The following is a 24,466-nucleotide window of genomic DNA, read 5'->3' as shown; positions in this document are numbered from 1 at the left end:
TCAATTACAAAAAAATCCAATATATGCCACATTATATCAGTTCCAATGATCAGAGCTATATCTAAGTATCCTATTTTAACTAATTTAACTAATTATGAACTGTGTTCATTTGCTGTAGAAAAAAATTAAGCATTGTTTACTTGATTAAACATTTGGGGGAAAGTTCACTTTCATAGTAGGACATGTGGAACAAAATGTAATGCATTTCTTCAAAAAGTTGATCACTATGATGTATTCATGTCATGGTGCTTAAAAAATAGTCACATGTTTGTGAAGTCCATCTGAAAAGTGATACTTAAATACCATAAACAAATAAATAATTGTTCTTCTGCCATTTGATTTCCCCCCATGTCTAAATAAGGTTACTTCTGGAAGGTTCTTAATTGGACTGGTCTTTAGTTAAAATTAGGTGATAAGGTTCACAATGTGTGCCAGTTTCCCTCATCCTTTTGAAAAGAGAATGGAATCAGGTGTATGAAGTAACATCTCAGAGATCTAAGTAATGAACTCCAAAGCCTTTTGTGACAGTCATGAAAATAATGTGACCATATCACATATTATAAAGTACAGGGCGTTTCTAATTTAGCTGTTGCAGTAGTATCCAACCTCTTTTATATATCATAATTTTTGTGGCTCAGTTTACTGTACCATGTAACCCTAGGGATAGTTTCACATTATCTCCTATGAATATAAATTTTAGTAGTAGGTATCTTACCCTCACTACTATTGATTTCTTGTAACAAAACAGCATCTGGTTTCTTATGCCTTAAGTTTATGAGCACTATAGACAGATAGATGAACTCTTAAATGCCCAGAATTGATTACTTCAGGTTGTTTCCTACAAAAGATATACTTCCGGCAATGTGTTTGACTTCTAAGATAAAATAATTGAACATATTAATCATTTACTTGTGCACTTCTAAAAGCAGTGTTTTTTAATATGGGCATTTTAAATTGGCACAAATCTGCTGGATTAATCTCTTCATTCTTTCTTTGATTTTTGTCAGCTACTTGCTTTATTCTGATATACTGTATTGTCCTCAGATATCTTTTCTCATGACTGAATCTTGGGTTATGGGATTTATACAGATTTTTAGTGCAATATAGACTCCTAGTATTGCACTGTATATTATGTCCTAACAGCCCTTTTACGGGTTTTGTGCACCACCCCTCTTTCTTGCTGGCTTATGCTTTCAGATTAAACACTGCAGTTTGAGGTCAGTTGTAGGTACATTACTCAGTGGATAGAGCACTGCTGAAGATGGGCCTGGACTAAAATCCCATCTCAGCCTGCTACACTTCCTGCGAAGGCTTAGACAAGCTACTTTTATGTAATTGTTCCCTGTCCATAGAATGGGAATAAAAGGGCTTGTTTTGTCTCTCTCCTTTCTAATTATTGGGAATAGGGTGATAAATGGATGTTACCATGATTATGAAAATATAAAATGTCAAGCTCACATTATTTGCTCTCCCTGCTTATTATGCTACAGAATACTCAATGTGATGTTATAATTCTGATGTGTATAACCTCTTCTTCCTCCTGCCCCTTTTCTGTGTTGCCTTAAATTTTCCAAAGTAAAAAAATCATAGTAATCCCCAATAATCGTTGACTGGGGTTGTTGTTTTTTTACACAAGGTAATATACAGTCTTAATATACAGTCTTATTGCTGTGCATATTGTACCAGTGTGAGATGAGCTGTTGGCTACTGAATTCATTTCATAACTTGAATGTAGAAGGACCCACATGTTTAAAGTGTTTGTAAATGGTGTCTTTATTCTTATCATTCTTAAAATATCTCACCACCCAGTTATAGTCTTTTGCTTTGGGAACTGAATTAACCACCCTCCTCTTTTTATTGTATTATTGTGTTTTAGGAGTTTGATCCTGAAGAGTTCTACCATCTGCTAGAAGCTGCTGAAGGCCATGCCAAGGAAGGAGAAGGAATTAAATGTGACATCCCTCGTTATATTATTTGCCAGCTGGGACTCACCAGGGATCCCCTGGAGGGTGAGGACTTTCATTTTGCTTTCTTAGGACTTTATAGAGCACAAGTTCCTCCAGTGCAATTGTATGCATGTCTGCTCAGAAGTAAGTTCCATTGCAAGCTTAGTCTGAGGGCTGATCTACACATTAAGAAATGCAGTGGTTGTGTATTAAGTGTGAGAGGTAAAGTGCTTTTAAAAAAACACATTTATAAACAGTTATTACATAGTGAGTGAGAGCTGCAGTTAGCACCAGGTGCCCACAAAGTATTTTAAAAGGTTCCTTTGCGGGGTGCATGCAGTGTACACAGTAACATCATAATGTGTGGCATGGCCCTGGGTGGCACATCTTTGACTGATGTATTTTCCATCTTCAGCATTCAGTGCTCTCCAGCTTCCAGGTAAATGGTGACTTTTCTGATGTACTGTTTGATCATCAGAATCTTTGAGATGAAATAGACATTTTTGTGAAATTTTCGCTTTAACCCTAAATAAACACACACGTTGCAATTAGTTTGTTTAAATGTTCTGGAGAAACTTTGATTAAAGAATCCTCCTATGAAAAAATATCATGAACCACCACCTTCTTCTACCCGATGCCTTCAGATTTTGGCCACATACTCTTGAGTATGGAGAACCGTGTGTCTTAGCTTGCATGTGGGTGAAGAAACTAGGTATGTGATCACCATATTGCATACTATTATATGCTAAGAGTGTGCATTTCTGGTTTTCCCCCAGAAATGGCCCAGTTGAACAGCTTTGATAGTCCAGACACTCCAGAAACAGATGATTCTACTGAGGGAAAGGTACTGAGTTAAAGGATCACTTTTAATCATATAATAGCAGGTCTGTAATAAAGCCATTCTGTGTTAATAGGGTATTATTAAGGTCTAAATTGTGCATGGATATAATCATTTCTGTTCATGAAGAATACCTGAATGCTCTATCTATATTTGAAAAGCAGATTAAAATTTTAAACTCTTCTACCACCCCACCCCCCAATGTTTGGGCATATATGATGTGTTTCAGTCAGAAACAGTGAGAATTGCTCCAGTCTTTCTCTGGATAATATCAGTAAAGAGCTACAAAAGTGTATGTTAAATTGTTGAGATAAAACAGGTAGAACAAAGTTTAAGAATAGAGATTTTAGAAGCACAATGAAACCATTTAAAGACTCTTCCAAAGCAGAATTGGTTGTGATTGGCTTTAGACTTAAATAGATGTATCTTTAAAAGATTGACATTAAAAGGAGAGTGAAAAGTATTTCTGGTGTCTTCAGAGTCGGGGAGCCACTGTGCAAGCCAAGAAAACTCCATCTGAAGAGGAATTTGAAACAATTAAGCTAATCAGCAATGGTGCATATGGGTAAGGATATAAGATTATGTCTAGCCATTAGAAGAAATTCATTTGAAGTCTAACCGTGAGTCATAAATGACAGTGATGCAGGAGATCTGTAGCAATAGCTCCTGATATTTGTACTTTAAACCCACTGCTGGGGGAAGGTAAGTTTGTCAGATTTGATTGAAACTATGCTGCTCCTCTGTGCTGTTTTCGTGATCTCTCTGTGCTATCCCCAGAGTAGAAGCACATTCAGCCCCCTCCCAACAACTCACAACTGCTTTAAAGTTCAACAAACATGTTTGAAGATCCCATATTGTACCTGTTTCAGCTCAAACATTGAGAAGTTCCACTACTCTTTATTCCCTGTGGCCTTGAATAAAATAGGGGGAAAGTATGAAATTAATTTCGATCACTAAATTTGGGAAGTGGGTGAACATGTTCAACAATTTTGCTTGAAACTTTTCATTTTTTTTTTAACTTGGTAAGATTTTAAAAGATTTCATATAATTTGCATTCTAAACATCTTATAAAGGGCTGGAGATGAATTGATCAGCTACTCTTGTTATGCTGCACTGATAATTTCCCCCCAGTTACTTGTGAAATACTCTGTATGTAGTATGGCACAGCAGTCTCTCTGAAGGAAAAGGAAATTGGCCTGATTATTCAAAGGAATTGGAAAATCTTGATATTAGTGCACAGGCAGATAATGATATAATTATAAGCGTGAAAATAATATTTGATGATAGAAGTCCTGTTTCTTATAGATGAACATTACACAGGGATCAGACAGAAACTATGACTTGTTGCTCTCACCCATTATGAATTTGAGTCAGAACTGAGATCTTATCAATATATTTATCATTGCAGAAGGAGCAGGGAGAGAAAAATGAGTTGTTCCTTGTGCTTCATTTTCTGTTTCTTCGTAACTTTATCATCTAATCCAATAAGTGAATCCTGAATAAGAGAAGTAGGGTTCAGAATTCCTGGAGTCTGCTCATGGCATCACTAATGCAGTGCAACTTTCTTGTCTCAGTGCAGTGTTCTTGGTGCGCCACAGAACTACCCGTCAGCGCTTTGCTATGAAGAAGATCAATAAGCATAATCTCATTTTGAGGAACCAAATTCAACAAGCTTTTGTGGAAAGAGACATACTAACATTTGCAGAGAATCCCTTTGTTGTGAGCATGTTCTGCTCTTTTGAAACCAAGAGGCACCTATGCATGGTTATGGAGTATGTGGAAGGTATTGTTTCACCACCATAGAATTCATCTTGTCATAATAATGATCTTACATATTGACTAGAAAGTGTTAGAGAATTTAATATGTGCTGACTTGCATGGTGCTTTCCAGTATTCTCAAAAGTGTCCTATTGGTGCCATCTTAGAGGATGGAATAATAAATCCACTATGTGCCACAAAGGTTTTAACCTTGAGGTGGTCCTGTTCATCATGGACTAGTTAGCCATGTTTGCTCTTGAAACTGTAGGTAATGGTATCTTACTTAAGGGTCATGTGAAAGAAATAAGAAATTGGAGAATGTTCACAGCGGAATGAATTGAATATACTCCTACACTATATTCTCTTCCATAGGCAAACAGCCATTGATTTTGAAGCTGGCTACTAAGTATAGTATTATCCATACAGAATTAAGTGTAATGCAGAATCTGTCACTTGAGGAATAATTAAAATTAGTCAAATGTCTGCGATCAGTATCCTCTTATTTCTTAGGTTTGTAGTTTTTGTAGTGTTCTAAAATTCCAAGTTGTGCAACGTCCAGGAGAGGTTTTTACCCAACTAACTACATTTAATTTGAGAGTACTCACATGACAACTCCCACTCATGCCTTTAAAACCCACGAGTGCACTCAAAGTGGAGCACTATCCAGACACTTTAGCTAGTGTAGAGAGAGGTTCTCACCCCTTCATAGACTGGGTTTCTAGGAGCATACAATGTCAGTCTTCTGTTGTCTGTATAAGTTTTCTTATTTGGGAAGGTCAAAATTTTGACTTGCCAAACTCTTGGTGAATTGGAACTCCACATTCTTAGCAGAGGTTCATGTCTCTTTTTGATGAACCAGAAGTATCCTCATTGCTTTTTTGTGTGTAAAGTGAGAACAGGAAAGCTACTGCAAGTCTGTTGCTCCATTGCTGTGCTGCTCCCTGTCCTTGGAGACTTGCAAAAGCCTGAGCAGTTTTTTCTTAAAGTACTGCAAATTCTGTCATATTTTACCCAACGAGCACAGCTATTGTGACTGCTGATGCCATGTAGCTGCATAGTCTCATAGGCACCTGTTGGTTAGGGCATCACTAGTGGTGAGCACTGTAGATCAGTCACCCTCCTATGCTTTCACTGTTGTGTATTACTATTTTGAAAAGTCTTTAGAAGCTAAGCATGACATAGGATACCCATTGCTGTGGAGAGTGTTCACCTAAATGTAAATGCATACAACACTACCTTCTCTCTAGCAGCAACATACTACTGTTTTTCTTTCACCCCCTTTCTTCTTTTGTGTACTTATGGGAACTGCTCCTCAGTAGAACACATGCATACTAGGAAAAGGGTCACAAGACCAAGGCTTCAGACTCTTATGCCAGAGGCAGTGTCTTGGAACAAATCTTAGCCAGTATAAAGGAGGATATTATTAAAATATTGCACTTGCATATTGCAGCCTTGTACCCATAGCCACCTACCTGAGAATAAACCTCATTGAACTCAGCAGAACTTACTTCTGAATAGATAGGTATGAGATTTTGCTATAACAAGTTGCATTTGTCAGATCTGGCTGACAGACAGCGACTTGACACAAATGTTTCTCATCTTTTTATGCTGTGGTGTTTGTTTGTTTTTTAAACCATGTCTTAGGAGGTGATTGTGCAACTCTCTTGAAGAATATTGGAGCTTTACCTGTTGATATGGCAAGAATGTATTTTGCAGAAACTGTTCTGGCACTGGAATATCTCCACAATTATGGCATCGTCCACCGTGACCTAAAGCCTGACAAGTATGCTTTTAGCTTCTCATGTTGGGACCTGTAGTTGCAGCTGTCCATGCTAAAAATAGTTATAGGAACGATGTGTGCCATTTTTTTTTCCTGCAAGGGAAAGTTTTATTTTAATGTTCTTGTTACTGAGCTCTTTCTTTACAGATGTCATTCTGTGCTTTTATTAGTGAAATATATTTGAAAAACTATTCTTTTCATGCATGATTACCTAAATTTGAAGTGAGAGTTAGATTTTAAATATAACAAAGTGGGGGATCCCATTGTCCCTGTGCAGTGAGAAGTGCCTATACTTCGTTGTTGTTGTTGTTGTTGTTGTTGTTGTTGTTGTTGTTGTTCAGTCGTTCAGTCGTGTCCGACTCTTCGTGACCCCATGGACCAGAGCACGCAGGGGGCCTATACTTTAATGACTGCTAAAAATGCAGACGGGGCACAACTTTATAGCATATATCTTGGCTCAAACTTTAATTTTAAATGTTTGTGTACAAAGTTGCTCAGAACTGAATCAGTAAGACATTAAAATGTTGCTGATCACTTTCATGCCCAGCTAAAGATACTCATGCTGATCTTTACAGTCCTGTGTGGCCTGAAAGCCATCACATTGAGATCAGTATGAGAGGCCTTGGTCAGTTTTTCCTCACTTAAGGGTGTGCCTTCGTTGCGGAAAAGAGTATATCTGTAGAATTCTCTGCCTGTGCAAGTTTGCCTCTACACTATGTGGCAGTCAAGACTCTGAAATAATGACATTTTATCAAGTGATTTGGTAGATCATAAATAGTATAAAACTGTATAAAACTTTAGTTTGCTTTACTTTTCAGTAACACTTACCTATTTTTGCTTCAGTCTTCTCATAACATCGATGGGTCACATCAAGCTGACAGACTTTGGCCTCTCTAAAATTGGCTTAATGAGCTTGACAACCAACCTATATGAAGGACACATTGAGAAAGATGCCAGAGAATTCTTGGATAAGCAGGTACTCTGAAGTTTTCTTTTTGAAACATCTATAAATAACTGCACATGCTGTTCTTTAAGGAAGCCAAGAGCAAGTATGTGCCCTGCAGGTTTTGTGACATGCATCTCTTTGATCCACAGGTATCATAATAAAATCCATGTTTATTAAAGATCCCTAAGTATAGGGCAGTTACAGAAACAGTTCCATTAGGACTGCAAAGCTGCATTCATGCTGATGACCCCTGTGTACATCTTCAAACATTTGAAAGTTAAAAATCCTTACATAATTTGTTCAAAGCCATGGCACTATTGGACTTCTTAATGAAATAAAACAGGAATATGAGTTGTCTTCATGGATGCATTTTATTTATGAAGAAAGCTTCAACTATAAAAGGACAGAAGTTTTATTTTTAAAATCTTCTGAACCGTCTCAGAATAATTGCAGTAACTTTGTAACTCCTAATTGGCTTCGGTGTGGGGTTTTCAGTTTTCTAATATGAAGTTCCATTCTCTGGGATGCTTCCAGTAGGAAAGATAATCTTCATTCCATGAGCTATGTGGAACAACAGTGATTTTGAATGCAATAGCTCATTTACCTCTCTCCCTCCCCCCCCCCTTCTTGCTCAGGTGTGTGGGACTCCAGAATACATTGCTCCAGAAGTGATCTTGCGGCAGGGTTATGGAAAGCCTGTGGATTGGTGGGCCATGGGAGTAATCTTGTATGAGTTTCTCCTTGGCTGTGTTCCTTTTTTTGGCGACACACCGGAAGAATTATTTGGACAAGTTATCCATGGTATGTGTCCTACCTTTATAAGCAAAAAGTGTTGTCTCCCTGTATTTGGCGAATGGCCCCAAGTCTACTTATTTGGCTCAGGAGGTGTTGGGAAGTTCCACTGACCCTGCAGGAACAGCTTTTGTAGGGCACAGAGAGCTGCATCTTTGTAGGGGATGGGGAAGGCAATAAAGTCTCATTCCCTGAGCAGAATACTGCATTTTTCTATTCTAACCTATCAAACTAATTTATATAGATGAAATTGCCTGGCCAGAAGGAGATGATGCTTTACCACTGGATGCGCAGGACCTCATCGGTAAACTTCTCCGACAAAATCCTATGGAAAGGCTGGGAACAGGTACAAACTCATTTTTATCAAAACTCTGAAATATAACCACAGGAAGTGAAAACCAACCCCCAAACCTGCTAATTGCAAGGGGGGAGTTTGGTGACCATGCAGTTAACCTTCTTAGTGGTCTGCTGTTTCCTCAGTCTTTGGCAGAATGACCATTAAAAGTGTATAGGGTTCTGCAGCAGAAATACATCATTACAAATGGAGAGCAAGAGCTGAATGGTGCAATTTTTCCCCCATTCCCTGACTTGTTCACATCATAGCAATTGGGTCTTGCAGTTGAGCTCTACTTTGTTCTAACAGTTGACAGATGTTTAAACATTTTTTGAAGGGTAGATTCACTAGCTTCATTTACTATGACATGGGTTAAGAATTCCTAACAATGTTGTCATTTCAGGGAGTGCTTTTGAGGTGAAGCAACACAGATTCTTCAAGGATTTAGACTGGAATGGATTACTCCGACAAAAGGCAGAATTTATTCCACAGTTAGAATCGGAAGATGACACAAGCTACTTTGACAGTAAGGGGAAAAAGTTGACTGTTAACTGTAGATGATTTTCAGTATTATTGTTAATATTGTGTATTAAGATGTGCACGTAAGTAGCTTGCAAACTACTTAATGAAAGGGAATAATGAGCATATTTTGAGCTTTCAGACAAAATCCATCAATAATAATAATAATAATAATAATAATAATAATAATAATAATAATATTTATACCCTGCCCATCTGGCTGGGTTTCCCCAGCCACTCTGGGTGGCTTCCGACAAAATATTAAAATACATTCAACCTTCTGATTCAGAAATCACGCTTATAGCCTCATACTAAATTACGCCTTGCAAAAAATGTCATTCTGGGATCCCAATGTAATGTTCAGAAGTTTGAGTTATATTAAGGTTCTTCTGCATTGTGCAGATAAACTCAGGATAAGCTTTGAGTTGGATTGGATTTGAAAGTAAAACTTTGTGCACTGTAAGTTGATGTTATATGAGGAAATGAAGTAGTAACAGGGAGAATGCTTTAAAATTGGCAAGACCACTAAGGATGATCTGTTGCACATACTGATCTATAAAGTTTGCACTGAACTAATAGTAAAATTTTGTAGACTATTGTAGAGAGAGCTTCTAATTTGAGAAAGCTGACAAAAGGCCTTGAGAAGTCTACCTTACCCAGATACAGGTTTTCTTTCAAGCTAAGCCTCCCAGATAGGAATTGTCATTTCTGTCTCCTATACAGCATGCAGCTGGTGTTGAGGCCAACTTTAATCAATATGTACCTGAAAAGGTGGCTTTTATTTGCTTCTGCAGCACAGCATATGCATCAAGCAGCTCAATTAAGTATTTTGGTTTGTTTTGAGATGTCAGTTGCAATATTAGAATTTAAAATTAGACTACCGGTAATTGTCATTCTGTCTTGCTAGCCCATTGCTCCTTATATGCAATTAAGTTCCGTCATGGCTATGAAAACTACCAATTACAATTGAATTGGTTTCTGCTAAAAAAAAGTTATCACTTTTCAGTCCCACCGTTCTGTTGTCAAGATGCGTTGAGTACATTTATTGTCTCAGCTACTTGGGTGTGCAGCGAACAGAAAATCTGTTGTTTACTCAGCAAGTGTGACAGAGGTATAACAGTAAAAGTAGCTTCAGTTGCTCTTGCTGTAGCAAAACAGTATTAGAAGTAATTTGAATGTGCACAGCCAGGCTAACAGGATTTCTACAACCATAATGTTAATAATTGAAACTTTTTATTGTAGTCATGGTGGACTGACAGGAGAACTGCCTGAATCTTTGGTTTTAAAAGTTTAAAAGAGCTTTTACTTTTGTAATTTGTTTTGATAACTTTGTGTACCTTATGGCCAGGAGAAATGAAAATTTGATGGTGAAAGAAAAAAATGACTGCTATCTAAAAACCAAGCCAAATTATTTTCCACTTGTATAATTGATGAATCTCAGGAAATTCCCTGATCTCAAGTAGGATATTTATTTGTAAATCCCAAGAGTGCCAACTGTTCCTTGCCTGTTGAATACATGACCTCAATTCTGTGTTCTCGTTTGCAGCTCGCACCGAGCGATATCAGCATTTAGATTCTGAGGAAGAGGATGACACAAATGACGATGATCATGTAGAACTTAGGCAGTTTTCCTCGTGTTCACCAAGGTTTAGCAAGGTATATATATTTTAATAAATAGATGGGATTTGAACTCTGTTGTGGTCAAAGCAGTATGAACAACTGTATGATCTCTATAACCTACATGGAAGCTAGGCTGTTTAGGAGGTACAGTGGTACCTTGGTTCTCAAACTTAATCCGTTCCAGAAGTCAGTTCCAAAACCAAAGCGTTTCTAAACCAAGGCACACTTTCCCATAGAAAGTAATGCAAAATGGATTATTCCGTTCCAGACTTTTAAAAACAACCCCTAAAACAGCAATATAACATGAATTTTACTATCTAATGAAACCATTGATCCATAAAATGAAAGCAATAAACAATGTACTGCAGTTACACAATAATTCAGTAGCTGAGCTGGGTTCCACACAGTCAGAAAAACAAAAATGAAAGAGCCACAAAAACACAAAATAAATAGTAAAAACAGACAGACCTCATCGTAACACTCAAAACGGAAGTGGCACTCAAAACGGAAGTGTGTTTGGGTTCCAAGTTGTTTGAGTACCAAGGCATTTGAGAACCAAGGTATCACTGTAATTAATTACCTCTACAAGAGCTGCCCATTTGTAAATGGACTCTGTGCCCAACAGAGTTCTGTGCTGTGATTGATGGGATTGAATTAACCACAGAGCAACATACCTGCTCTGTCAACTTTTGTGGGGGTAGGAACTTGTTAGAGATGACACACATAAGCAAACCTGTTTTGGGAATTATTTCAGTAGAAGAATACAAAAGATGTTAGGAGGAAATTGAAAATTTGTAGCAGGATTTTCAGAAAAGATCCTAGAACACAATGGTTGCTTAGTAATTAGCAATACTAATAGGCATGAGCAGAATGCCTGTGCCTTGTTTCCTGCTCAAGGAGCTCTCCAGAAAAATCCAAATGGATTTTGAAATTTGACTTCTGAACCAGAATACTCAGTGATGAGGCACAAAATGAGGTACGGATACAGTATTTGGGGGGACACGGTGCAAAACTGAGCTGATGTAGCCATGCCTTTTCTTGAGCTCTGAAAAATAATACAGCATTCATCATGTGGGTGGCATGAAAGGCTCATTATAGTTTGAAAATGTTGTCTGACAATTCATCCAGATAATTTATTAATAGCTATCCTGTTGATGTTGTGAATTTTTAATAATGTTGTTTTCATCAGTCTCATATGCAAATCAGGTTCTCTGTTGAGTTCATTCTTATAAACACAGATTTTTTCTTTCTCCTGTTAACTGTTCAATGATTTAAAATGTCATTGTAAAGCAGTTGTCGAGGCATGATTGAATAAGCAAATTAGTCAGTAGGGTGTAGGATTTCTTTTTTAAAAAAATCTCTCTTGGTTAAGCTTGTACTACAGAATTTCTAGAAATAGATTATCTCTGGGGTTGGAAATCTTAACACCCTCACCATTAATTAAACTGGTGAAGCTTTGTTTTCCAAAACCTCTGTTGCAACCATAGAACTTTAAAGCACTTTACAGAAATAACAGCAATTTGTGGGCGCCTACATCTTTTTGTTGGCTTCAGCAGATAATTAAAGGACATTGCCAATTCCATCTTTTCAGTTTAAAAATTGGAATTCTGAAATATCCTGTGATTTAAAGAGTCTATCAGTGACCGTTGTCATTCTAATACACAATTTGATTGTACCTATAGGTGTACAGCAGTATGGAACGCCTTTCCATCCATGAAGAGAGGAAAACGCCGCCGCCTACCAAGCGTAGCCTGAGTGAGGAAAAAGATGACAGACTAGAAAGCCTTGGCCTGAAGTGTCGAGACCGCAGCTGGGTGATTGGGTCCCCTGAAATGTGAGCCTAACAAATGCTAGGTGTCCTTTACTTTTTCTCCCTGCCTCTGGATTAAAATAATGTTTGTGGGGGCAAAGAAGCAGTGTTTGAACAGATAAACTTCACAATACAGTAGTACCTCGGGTTAAGAACTTAATTCATTCTGGAGGTCCGTTCTTAACCTGAAACTGTTCTTAACCTGAGGTACCACTTTAGCTAATGGGGCCTCCCAATGCCGCCCTGCCGCTGCCGCACGATTTCTGTTCTCATCCTGAGGTAAAGTTCTTAACCCGAGGTACTATTTCTGGGTTAGCGGAGTCTGTAACCTGAAGCATCTGTAACCCGAGGTACCACTGTATGCTAATATTCCATGAAGTGTTGCCAGACTTTTATCACAACAAATAATAACGAAACAAGTTTTACTGTTAAGCAAAAAAGTATTTTGTGAGGGGTCTAAATCAACACAGTGCTCCCCAGATGTTATGATCCACAGCTTGTCTTATCTCTGACAATTGACTGTGGTGGCTCGGGCTAATGGAAGTTGTACTCCATAGCATCTGAATGACAGACACCATGTTGGCTATCTTTTTTCTGAAAGGGATGCTCACATGAACATCCAAATAAAGTACCAGTGTAGAGGTTTTTACAGTCATGTATTTAAAGAAATGAATTGGTACTTTTGATTATGCTGAATACAAATGTTCCCTTCTAATGCAAGTCTAAATATTGGACTTGGTAGCTTAATATTTCAAGCTGCAAATCTGTATATTCTGCTGAAATCTCAGTGATAGTGGAAAGCAATATGCAGTTTCAGTAAATATTGTTTTTGAACTGTTCTAAAAAAACCCAAACCTGTTCTATCAAAATAAAATGCCTTCACTCAACTACCAAAATGCTTAATTTGGCTGAAAGGAATGATTTCTTTAAAAGTAAGGGTGGGGAGGAAATCATATAAACAGCTATTGTGGCCATTAATCATGCCTTCTCCTTTTTTGATACTAAATGGAAAAATAGTATTTTATGACTTGTACTCAAAGCAAATAATTGCTTCAATTGGACCTTTCATTGGTTGTGCTGTGTAGCATAGTGTCAAAGAGTATGAGGAATTAGCTAGTACGTTCCTGCTTCAAAATGTGACTTTTAGGCAAGTGAAACCATCTCCTAGCTTTACTGAGATAATGAATACAGAGTACAACCCTCAAATCGTGCTATTTCAGTTCTGCTGCGATTGGTGTATAAAATTTCAGTATAAAAGGTTTTAGATTTCTGAAAGTTCTTTCTAAGTAAAAAATCCACTTATACTTTGGTTTTGGTGTACAAAAAAATAGAAAGAAATGCAACCACAGCTATCTATATTGATAGGGAGCATGGGCTGTATGAGATTATAAGTTTTGATAAATTGCTCAACATATTTGTGAAATTTGTGGCTTCAATAGTGGCTTTTCAGTCTTTTCAAGTCATCTAATTTCAGTTCTGTCTTGACTGAAATAACATCACTTTGATTAAAAAATCATAGCACCAAATTATCTTGCCTTTTTTATAAGCATGTCTAAGTTTGCTCCAACTAGATTGCTCATTCTTGACTTTTGCTTTATTATGCTTGTATATCATTAACAGTAGCTGCATCTTGAAATCACTCAATTCCTGGGGTTTGTTCTGTTCTTTCCCCCCAGACTGCGTAAACATCTCTCAGTGTCTGAATCCTCTCACACAGAGAGTGACTCCAGTCCACCTCTGACTGTCCGTCGGCGATGCTCTGGGCTTCTTGACATGCCCCGCTTTGCCATTTCAGCTGAGGAAGAAGGTAAAAAGAAACAGCTGGATGGGACACAGCCACGGGAAAGCCACCCTCTTCCAATTCCAGAACAACCTGTGGAGCGAGAGCTACAACTGGATGATGAGGATGGGTTAAAAACACCCTCTTCAACTGTCAGTAATATGAGCAGCTCAACACTGACAGGTATGTGCCTTTCAAGATGGAAGCATTGTCTCCGCTAGGTGCATTAAGCTTATTGTTATCTGGGCAGGTCATTCTAAACATCTCCCTACACAGTACAGTGGTGCCCTGCTAGACGAATGCCTCGCTAGACGAAGGCATTCATCTAGCGGAAGGCTGCCCTGCAAGACGAATTTGTCAATGGGGCTGCCTCGCAAGTCGAAAAAAAATTTTTTTCGTCTAGCGAAAACCGCGGTTTGCATTGGTGCTTCGCTAGACAAAAAAATCGCTAGACGAAAATACTCGCAGAACGAATTATTTTCGTCTAGCGAGGCACCACTGTATGGGGTAGAAAGATTGTGCCTCCCTGGATGTTTCTGTTCTGTTGGGCATCTATGCACAGGCGCCATACTGAACAGGGAGTATGTGCATAAATGTCACATAGATCTGAACAGTGTGGGCGATACCACATACCTAGTCTGGGGATCAACAATGCAATTTGGCACTACATGCACTGGATTTTAAATTCATAAACCATATTCAGATATTAACCCACACATAGATGCCCAGTGATCTCTCTGAGGTGATATAGACAGACCTGGGTGGCAGGGAGTTGCAGTCTTGCTCACCTGTCACAGGTAAGGAGATTGTTTCTCAAGACGTTTGTTACTCAGGTTTGCACAGTTCCACAGGGCCAACAGCTGGCTTCACTTTGCAGCCGTAAAAAAGCTGGACTGCTTTTCTGTTGGGTCCATGTTAAAATGTTAAAAGCTATCTCATAATGCCTTCTATAATACAGAACACCTTGTTTAGAAGTAGCAAACAAACATGTTGTGGTCTTTGTCCCCAACTTTTGTTGATAGACTAACTGGTCATCTTTTTTCATCATGTTGTTTGGATCTTTAATAGCACACCTCCCCCCCCAAAAAAAATCTCAGACTTCTGCTACTTCCAACACAGTAGCAGAGTTAGCTTTATTCATGGTGTTTAGGGTGAAGTTTCTTTGGCTTAATTATGTGTTTTTGTAGCAGAAGGAAAACATGGTAATTTTGTTGAGATTATAACACCCCTAGTTAAATGCATCTATAAATAAGGCTTCAGGGCTTGGGTTTGCTTCTGAGGAAAGTTCACTGTCGGGCTGTGTGTAAACATGACTTTGATTTCATATACGTGCCTGCAGGGGAACAGACTGTTAGAAATTCCCTATGGTTCTAATCTATTTTAATTGATACTGTAGCTGGAAGCACTACAGACTTCTCTGATCAGTGCACTCGCAGTAATAGCAACGAGGGCCCAGAGTTTACTACTCCTAAAGCCACAAGTGACTTGGCAGTGCGGCGAGCCCGACATAGGCTACTCTCTGGGGAGTCTGGGGAAAAACGGACCACACGTCCTGTTAATAAAGTGATTAAGTCAGCATCGGCCACAGCCCTCTCTCTCCTAATTCCTTCAGGTAAGATACAGAAAGAGTATTATTTGGGTGACTTGCTTAAAACCAGAGGACTTTTAAGCACTTGAAGTAATACCTTTATGTATTTCAAGTTGGACCAAGATTCATTTAAAATCATGTTGTTCTGGCGGTGAAGATGTAATGATTTGCCATTTATAGCACAATTATATATCGAGGACAGCAATTTATTTGTCAGCTTTTTAACTACATCTACCATAAGCTATTTTATTATAGTTTCTTAAAATGCAGCTTCTTTTGTTTGTAGATGTTTATGGAGCAGCATGTTAAAATTGCAAGCATGAGAAAAATGTAGGTGTCTTGCAGCTGTGCAGGCATCTACTGACATTACTGCATTTCAAGAATTTTGTGAACAGCTGAGTTGGTGCAAAAAAAATGCTGCAATGGATCAAGTTACTAAGTGCATTTGAACCATAGAAATAGAAATCTAACCTCAATGTGCCAGCAATATGGCCCTAGGCAGCTATTTGCATATAACCCTCTCCTGGCGGCTCATTCTTAAGGAGCTGTGTACTGCTCCCAGCATGTAATTAGCTCTAACATTCATTGAAAGAACAAGCTGTCAACAGAATGAGTTTCAAATGGGTAAAATTTGCTGTGCAGGGTTGCCCTTTTTCTCATTGCTTGCCATAGACAGTATTGGTTCATATCTGTGGTTGTTCAGCATTTTATGTCCAGAAGTGAGTCAGTGTGGGCAAATATTTCCCATTTACTTAACCATGACCATCTGCTGTTGGCTCCCATTGTCTGGTATACTAGACAGTGTGGTTAAACAGTGTATAGGGAATATGGCAATTCAGTTCACAGCCAGTGGCTGTGGATGAATATCCTTTATGAAGTTGCTTAATCCCACATCATCATGTGGTATTAAAACACCTTATTTATAGGCAGTGTGCAAAAGTGCTTCTTTTTAATGTCCTGCCTCTTGATTCAAGTGGCCACCAGTTTCATTTCATGTTCCTAGGGTCTGTCTGTTTATATGAAACATTCCTCTATACCATTCATATTTTTCTAAACTTCTGTCATGCCCCATGTAATTTTTCCAAACTAAACAGCCAAAACACTTCAGGCTTTCTTCATGAGGAAGCTGCTCCAACCTATTGATAATGTTAAGCCTGTCCAAGCACTCCTTTGGAGACAGGTGATTTTACCGAAGAAGAAAAACACATAGCTTCAGATCTGAAATCATATTTTTTTTAGGACATGCTTATAGGTCAGTTACAGAATAAGGGAATAACTTGGCTAAGTTAGCTGTGACAAGTAATGCACAATCCTGATATTCTGTTTCTCTGATGTTGATTTGTTAAAACATATTTTCAATGGCCAAGAAAAGAGGAATCAAGTGTCACTAGGCTTTTTCAAATGCAAGTGCTATAATTCTACAAGTGTTACAAATCAAGATATTTGGTTCTGCTTTCATAATTTAATGCACATTGTATTTTCTTATGAAAACCAGGCTTTCTAATTTGCAGTCCTTCTTTATTTTCATGTAGATCACCACACGTGTTCTCCATTGGCTAGTCCAATGTCACCTCATTCTCTCTCCTCCAATCCATCTTCAAGAGACTCATCTCCAAGCCGGGACTTTTCTCCTGCTGTCATGAATCCCAAACCACCAATCATCATCCACCGAGCTGGGAAGAAATACGGCTTCACACTTCGTGCTATTAGAGTCTACATGGGGAACAGTGATGTCTACACAGTGCAACACATGGTCTGGGTACGTTCATCTCAGTCATGATATGACTTGCTTATAGCCTAAATTGGAAAGAACCTTTAATTAACTGGGCCCAATAAAACCCCTTGTTTTTCCTTGGCTCTTCCCAGAATCAACATGGAAATGGTGTCTCTCTTCTACAGAAATATATTGGGTGGGGAGCTCTCTATCAGAGTTGTAACCCCTGGGTTAATTACATTTAATTCCTTCTGAGCTGTGTTGACAATGATGGTCTGTTTTGGATCATTTCCTTCCCTTAGGATTTTTCACACATCTGCCTGGAGTTGATTACATGTCTTAAAGCATCACTGTCTTCCCACTGAATTGACTAGGGATTTGGAATTCAGTTCAACTGTGAATTATACAAGGGGCTTGCTGTGTGTGCTTGCTGTTTCTCCTTCACCCGTATTCTCAGACAGCCTGTCTTGTATACGTGTTCTCTTTTTGAAGTTTATATGCGATTGTTTGCCAGAGCCATTCCCCACAAAGAATGTTTCTCAGTTTTAATTGCATGATGCTTGCAGGTTAAAAAGGGGGGGGGAATGGGAGGGGAAAGAGTGCCCCAGTTTCCCTATAGACATCACTTAAGGTTTCCTCATCAAAATGGTGATTATTGTTTGAATCTAATTATCAGTGATACAATAATAATGTGGAATAGAATAATTGCTTTTGTAAATCTGCTTCTGATCCTTATTCTGCTTGACCTTGACAAGGACTGCATTATGTAGAAAACTTACAGTAGCTGTCATAAGGCACAGGATCACATGCCACAAATTGAACACGTCATCATTTGGGTTGTTTGTTTTCATGGTTGCAATTGATTGTTTACCCATCTTGACTCATAAATATTCATAACTATTTGTATTGGGAGAGAAATTATTATTAATAACTTAGAGATGAGTAGCAGAACCACACCACATGCCATGCAGCTAAAAGGCCTCAGGTGCAGTCCCTGACATCTCCAGTTAGGTAGATAAGCTGAGAAAGACCTTTGCCTGAGACCCCAGAGAACGTAGGCTAGATAGACAAGTGGGCTAGATGAGTCAGCGGTCTGACTTGGTTTGAGGCAGGTCCTTTATATCTTCAGAAAGGTCCAAATGAAAAACTTGGTAGTGAGCATAGCATCGCCTTATAGCATAGAAATTCCGAGACTGGTTTGTATGTAGAGTCGGTGGCGGAGCTTCATGCTTCGGCACCGGGGGATGGAGAGCAGGTAGAGGCGGAGATGGCGTGTGTCCTGGGGGCGGGGCATGCCGCCCGCAGGGGCGGAGCGTGCGTCACGGGGCGTGGTGTGCCGCCTGCAGAGAAGTGGCGCGCGTCATGGGGGCAGGGCGGGGGGGCAGCCACGATGGCATGCTGCCGGGGGTGGTGTGCTCCCCCCGCACTCCTCTTCCTCTGCCAGTGTGTAGAGTTGAGGGCAGATAACATGAACAGACGATTCTGTTTGTTGAATTTGATGTATTGTCTCTATATTGTCAGCATGTAGAAGAAGGTGGCCCTGCAAGTGAGGCTGGTCTGAGAGAAGGGGACTTGATAACCCATGTGAATGGAGAGCCTGTACATGGACTGGTTCATACTGAAGTGGTGGAGTTGGTCTTGAAGGTAAAGATGGAGTATACACATGTGCTGTGTGACAAGTGCAATGTACATAAACATAAATACTTAATAAAAAGAAGGGATGCTTACCTCAGGAGGTTCTCCTGAAGTATCCCTTTGTGTCATTTTGGTGTCTGACAGATACCCTTTATTTCCCCAGACTTTCGTTTGCTTTATCTGGCTGATGATTTTAATCTATGTTGCTTTTATATGTTGCTCTTAGTATGCTGTTTATTAGTTTTAATTATTTTATTTGTATTTTGATTAGTATGTTGTACACGGTCCTGAAGATTGGTTTTTGAGAGGCAGGGTAAAAGTTTCAAGGAGTCTTGCGTTGTTAAGGCTTCTGCAATACAGAGCCTAGCATACATATTGTACTAGAAAAATAGATGCAGATGAACCAAAACTATTAATAGCAGCATTACTAAAACATGAATCCTCTTTCACCATACGGAACATGCTATTTGAATTATTCTTCTAATTTTTAAGCTGCAAAACACTATTTTCTCTTATTGCTCTCATCATAGATTGAAAATAATATTTTTTTGAAATATTTTGCTCTGATTTGTCTTAAGGCTTTTCCACATGGTAAATGTGAAATGATTTCTTTGGAAGGTCCAAATGCTTCTCTTCTGATTAGTGCTTCTGATTCACTTTCCTAACACTCAGACAGCAATATATTGTTGCTGGTGAATAGTTTTATCTAGCTAGCATAGCAGGTGCAGTTTGGAGTGCTTTCTGGAATTCTTTAGAGCAGGGATGGGGAACAACCCTCCTGTTGTTGTAGGACTCTTAACCTCCCAGAAACCATGGTCAGTAGTGAAAGATGATAGGAATTGAAGTCCAACAATATTTGGCAATATTTGGCAGTCCACAGGTATGCTTTAGAAGAGGAAGGAATACCAAAGATAAAACCAAGTAGAAATGCTGAAGTTAGGAAATGCTGCTTGAAATAATTTCTAGCATGAAGCTGCTGGACATGTTGTAATTTATTTGATTGACTTCTGGTTACCTTAACAAATTTATGTTGAATAATGGGAATCACAGTGTTGAAGCTATTTGTGGCTGTCCTTCAACTAGAAAAAATGTTGCTTAATTACCGTAATTGAAAAACCTGTGACTCAAGAAGACCTTCTAGCAGCATTTTCTAAAGACAAAATGAATAAATATATATTGGAGAAGAGTAAACAGAATTACAAAGGCTAATTTAAGTCACACAGTAGTAGACTGGCATTTCCCCTAGTGTTAACATCCAGCCCAGTAAAATGTGTGTGTGTGTGTGTGTGTGTTTTTTCTTGCTGGCAGAGTGGAAATAAAGTGTCCATATCTACTACACCTTTTGAGAACACATCAATTAAAGTCGGGCCAGCTCGGAAGGCCAGCTATAAATCAAAGATGGCAAGGAGGAACAAGAAAAGCAAAACAAAAGATGGACAGGAAAGGTTAGTGATGCTTTCTCTTAGGAAATGAAATTATGCTCTGATAGCAGTTGCCAAGAAAAATTGCAGAAATATCTTCTGCCAGTGAATGTTTTATATCACAAGAATTACACAGTGAGAAACGGATTTAGTAAGCTATGGGTTGCACCCAGAGTTCCGTAAGTGAAGTTCCTGCTTATGAACAGGGTGGTCTCAGAATTGCCTCCATCTGCACTTTCTAAAAATCTACTCTGGATGACTGTAGGGTCCTCTGCATGGGAATAGCACAGGGAAGGGTTGCAGGGAGAAAGGGGAACTGGCAAAATTTGCCCACCCCCCTGCACCTTGTCTACAGAAGTCTCTGCCGGATCCAAGTTTTCACTGCAAAAACTTGATGCTTATCAAAGATGCTGATCCTATTTGTTTTTTACAAATAATGATAGTATTCACTTTCACTTTCTCAGTAAGAAGAAGAGCTCTCTGTTCAGGAAGATTACCAAGCAGGCTTCTCTGCTTCACACCAGCAGGAGTTTGTCTTCTCTCAACCGTTCTCTGTCATCTGGAGAGAGTGTTCCTGGTTCACCTACTCACAATCTCTCCCCTCGTTCACCAACACAGAGTTACCGATCTACTCCTGAGTCTGCACATTCAGGTAAAAGGGGAAGCAGGGAGTAGAGAGTGGCAGACCTTAAGCAAATCTTTCGGACTTGGTAGTAATAATGTAGCATTTTCTCAGCCTGAAGGGCACAAGGAGACAAGTCTTACAAACTATCAGGGTTCCCAAAGTGAAGCATGAACCTCTTGGAAGAGGTGAAAGGGTTTAATTGCTGTAAGTTGAATTCTCTCCCTGTGTTGTGGCCAAGCACCAAAAATTGTAATGTGGTGTAGAAAATAGTGGGGGAAAGCAGCACAATCGAGACAGGGTTTAGCTGACTGATATTTTCTGTTGCAGTGAACCACAACTGCCTAAATTCAATCCCACCTTTGCCAGGTTGCAGTAGCCAGCTTATTTCAAATGTGATGCACATATTATAGCAGTCCCTAATGTTTCTCAATGTATTTCCATTCTTTTTTAAATATATATATATATATATATCTCCTACTTTTTGTGTTCACAGTTGGTGGAAACTCTTCTCAAAGCAGTTCACCTAGTTCGAGTGTTCCCAACTCCCCTGCTAGTTCGGGACATATCCGACCCAGCTCTTTGCATGGACTAGCACCAAAGCTTCAACGGCAATATCGATCTCCACGACGTAAATCTGCAGGGAACATTCCTCTCTCACCACTAGCTCACACTCCCTCGCCAACCCCACAGTCTACTTCGCCTCAGCGCTCCCCTTCTCCTTTGCCAGGGCATTCAGTTGGCAGTTCAGGCATCATGCAATCATTTCCTGTCAAGTTACACTCCTCCCCACCTCTTGTCCGACAGATTTCAAGGCCCAAGAGTGCTGAGCCGCCAAGATCGCCTCTGCTGAAGAGAGTCCAGTCAGCTGAAAAACTTACCTCCTCTCTCTCTTCAGAAAAAAAGATGTCGTCTTCACGCAAGCATAGCTTGGACATCTCCCATTCAGAATTCAAAAAGGAGATGCTCCAGAGAGATCCTGGCCTCCAAAGTTGGCAGGAATCCATGAGTGAAACAACTGGAGGCAAAGTTGGACTTGCAGAAAAAGGGACCCTGCAGAAACCTTCTTCCAGAAAACTGGGACCTATTCGGCACGATAGGGTGGAGCGAAGGGAGTCTCTACAGAAGCAGGAGGCCATCACAGAAGTAGATTCTTCCGAAGATGAAACTGACGAAGGATCAGAAGATAGTCAAGATGGGAAGAAAATGGACAGGCCAGACTTCAGTAAAGACCACCAAGTTTCTGATCCTTTCTCCGAGGATATGAAGCATTCTTCCAAGTTGGAAAGCAAAGACAGTATGGAGGATGATGCGTTTCTTCCTGAGGAACCAAAAACCACCAGTTTGCAGAAAGGGGCAGATCAACACCAACCAAAGGATGTTGCAAGGACACCACTGGCCGGTATAGATGAGTCACAATCTGAAGTTTGTGTGAGAACTTCTCCTATTGAGAAATTTGGTGACTGTGAAGCAGTTAAGCTAACAGATTCTGAAACCCCATCAGAGTCAGGACAAGGCAACACTCTCAAACTTGCTAATCAGAAATGTGCCTGTTTCGAAGATGCCGAGGACCCTAAAAAAACTCTGATTATCCAGGAAAGCATAGACTGCCCAGAGCAGGTGAAGTGCCTACCAGTGAGATATCTGCAGCTCGGTCAAGGTGACTGTTCAGGGCTGGCAAGTGGCAAAGATAACCTGAAGGAATTTGCTTCTACAGAAACTACTTATATGTTGTCTCATGATATTATGCCTTTGTTAGCACTTTCTTCTTCTTCAACTTGCACAACTAGCACAAGCTCTCTTCCACTAATAAGCCAAATGGACTGCAAAGATGCACCTCAGAAACAGGAAGCCCAGTATGTCAAGGAAAGCACCAGTATTCCGAACCTGACAAGCAGTGGCAAAACATCTGCACAAAGGTCTCCTGATGCTGAAGAATCACAAGGTTTGTCATCTGCAGCATTAGTTTCAAAACACAAAAGTCATACAAGTGATACAAACTTAAATTGTCATATAGGAAGACCAAGTCTCACACTTGATGCCACAGCTGAAAATGGAAAATCAGTTTGCCCAGTTCCTTTAGCAATAAGTGCAAAAGGCATGTTGGGCCCAGGAAATATTAACGTATCTGGCTCAAGAGAACTAGAAAGAACAAGAGAAGAGTTCCCCCAGAAGGAACTGTTTCATATGAAAGAGAGTATGCCAAAGGAAGAAATGCCAGAAACACTAAAGGAAGGCCCAGCCCCAGTAACAGCCAAACCTTTCAGCATAGGTAGTCTCATTAAAATATGTGGTTCCCATATTGGGTTCGAAAGCTTAGCAGAGTCTTTGGAGCCAGAGTGTTCAGTGGGACCAAAAGAGAAGCCAGGGACTGGTAATTCTAAGGTACCTGAAATTTTGGAGGACAGGTGGCATTTGCCTCCACCTGAAAAACAGGCAGATGGCACAGCAAGGCAGAGCACAGGGGTTTCTTCTGGACCAGATTGTAGCCAGAATTCCAAAAAGGAGACTGCTCTGATGCCAGGAGAAATCGGAGAGGCTGGAGGTCAATCACAAACAAGAGATTTCCTGTTGTCAGATGTTGACATCGTGAAGAAAACATAGCAACATATCTACATTCAGAAGCAAAGACAACATTAGTAGAACACAAATATAAAACACAAAACTTGTACAACTTTTTTGTTGATTTGTGTTTTCACACTCATGCCTTTTTCATTCTTGCAATTCTATTTTTGTACTCTGTGTTTGATGCCTCTTAGCAGGGTATCTTTAAAGCAAGATTAAAAAATGATTTCCAAACTCCCCCCCAAAAAAACATTTTTGGCCCTAAATTTGAAGCATTCTGTTAAATATCTATTTTCTTTCAAAATTCCAGGGAATTACATTTGCCACATTAGACTGCTCCCTTGGAAATGGCACATTTTGAGCACAAATTCCAAATTTTAGTCCTTGTTTCCAAAATTTTAGGTCATGTCTTTTAAGTTGGCAAGGATTAAAATAAACATTTTTGATGGCAGACTGTTCTGAATCATTATGCCATCTCACATATTTTCTTACATATCATAGATGTCCAATTTATGTATATCTGTGAGGAAACCTTGTGTCAGCTTGTGCAATGCGGCAATACCCTCCTTTTAAAAAGAACGTTAAGCAAAACGTCAAACTACTATATTAGTTTATCTTTGTGGTTTTTTTTAAAGGCTTTGATTTAAAAGATTACTTCTTCTCCCCCCCCCCTTTTAGAATTTTTAATCCTTTTTTGCTCAAAGTAGTCAATAACCTCAAAAGAGGCACATGGTGCTTCAGTTATGCTAACTCAGGAGTAAGGGCCCTATAGGCTTTCACTGTAATTGCTAACTACAA

The 24,466-nt window shown here is 39.4% G+C and overlaps 1 protein-coding gene across 6 annotated transcripts in view; it reads left to right on the top strand.

Annotated features, from left to right (window-relative positions):
- Window positions 1–24,119, top strand: part of MAST2 (microtubule associated serine/threonine kinase 2) — a 142,600-nt gene extending 118,481 nt beyond the window's left edge. For 5 of the 6 annotated variants that reach the window (XM_033152253.1, XM_033152247.1, XM_033152248.1 and 2 more), the window contains 18 exons: window positions 1,877–2,009; window positions 2,723–2,790; window positions 3,264–3,349; window positions 4,359–4,567; window positions 6,187–6,325; window positions 7,166–7,298; window positions 7,904–8,069; window positions 8,305–8,406; window positions 8,798–8,920; window positions 10,460–10,569; window positions 12,216–12,367; window positions 14,020–14,306; window positions 15,520–15,735; window positions 17,244–17,470; window positions 18,947–19,069; window positions 20,369–20,505; window positions 20,946–21,133; window positions 21,600–24,119. In XM_033152253.1, the coding sequence (XP_033008144.1) occupies window positions 1,877–2,009; window positions 2,723–2,790; window positions 3,264–3,349; window positions 4,359–4,567; window positions 6,187–6,325; window positions 7,166–7,298; window positions 7,904–8,069; window positions 8,305–8,406; window positions 8,798–8,920; window positions 10,460–10,569; window positions 12,216–12,367; window positions 14,020–14,306; window positions 15,520–15,735; window positions 17,244–17,470; window positions 18,947–19,069; window positions 20,369–20,505; window positions 20,946–21,133; window positions 21,600–23,707 (4,707 nt within the window). In that variant the 3' untranslated portion in view covers window positions 23,708–24,119. The remainder of the gene's footprint in view (window positions 1–1,876; window positions 2,010–2,722; window positions 2,791–3,263; window positions 3,350–4,358; window positions 4,568–6,186; window positions 6,326–7,165; window positions 7,299–7,903; window positions 8,070–8,304; window positions 8,407–8,797; window positions 8,921–10,459; window positions 10,570–12,215; window positions 12,368–14,019; window positions 14,307–15,519; window positions 15,736–17,243; window positions 17,471–18,946; window positions 19,070–20,368; window positions 20,506–20,945; window positions 21,134–21,599) is intronic. The other variant, XM_033152250.1, reaches the window with a different exon arrangement.
- Window positions 24,120–24,466: the final 347 nt, after the last annotated feature.

This window comes from Lacerta agilis, chromosome 6, assembly GCF_009819535.1.
Source record: "Lacerta agilis isolate rLacAgi1 chromosome 6, rLacAgi1.pri, whole genome shotgun sequence".
Lineage (NCBI taxonomy): Eukaryota > Metazoa > Chordata > Lepidosauria > Squamata > Lacertidae > Lacerta > Lacerta agilis.
The sequence above is the reverse complement of the archived record's forward strand: the minus strand, read 5'-3'. Positions and strand labels throughout refer to the sequence as shown.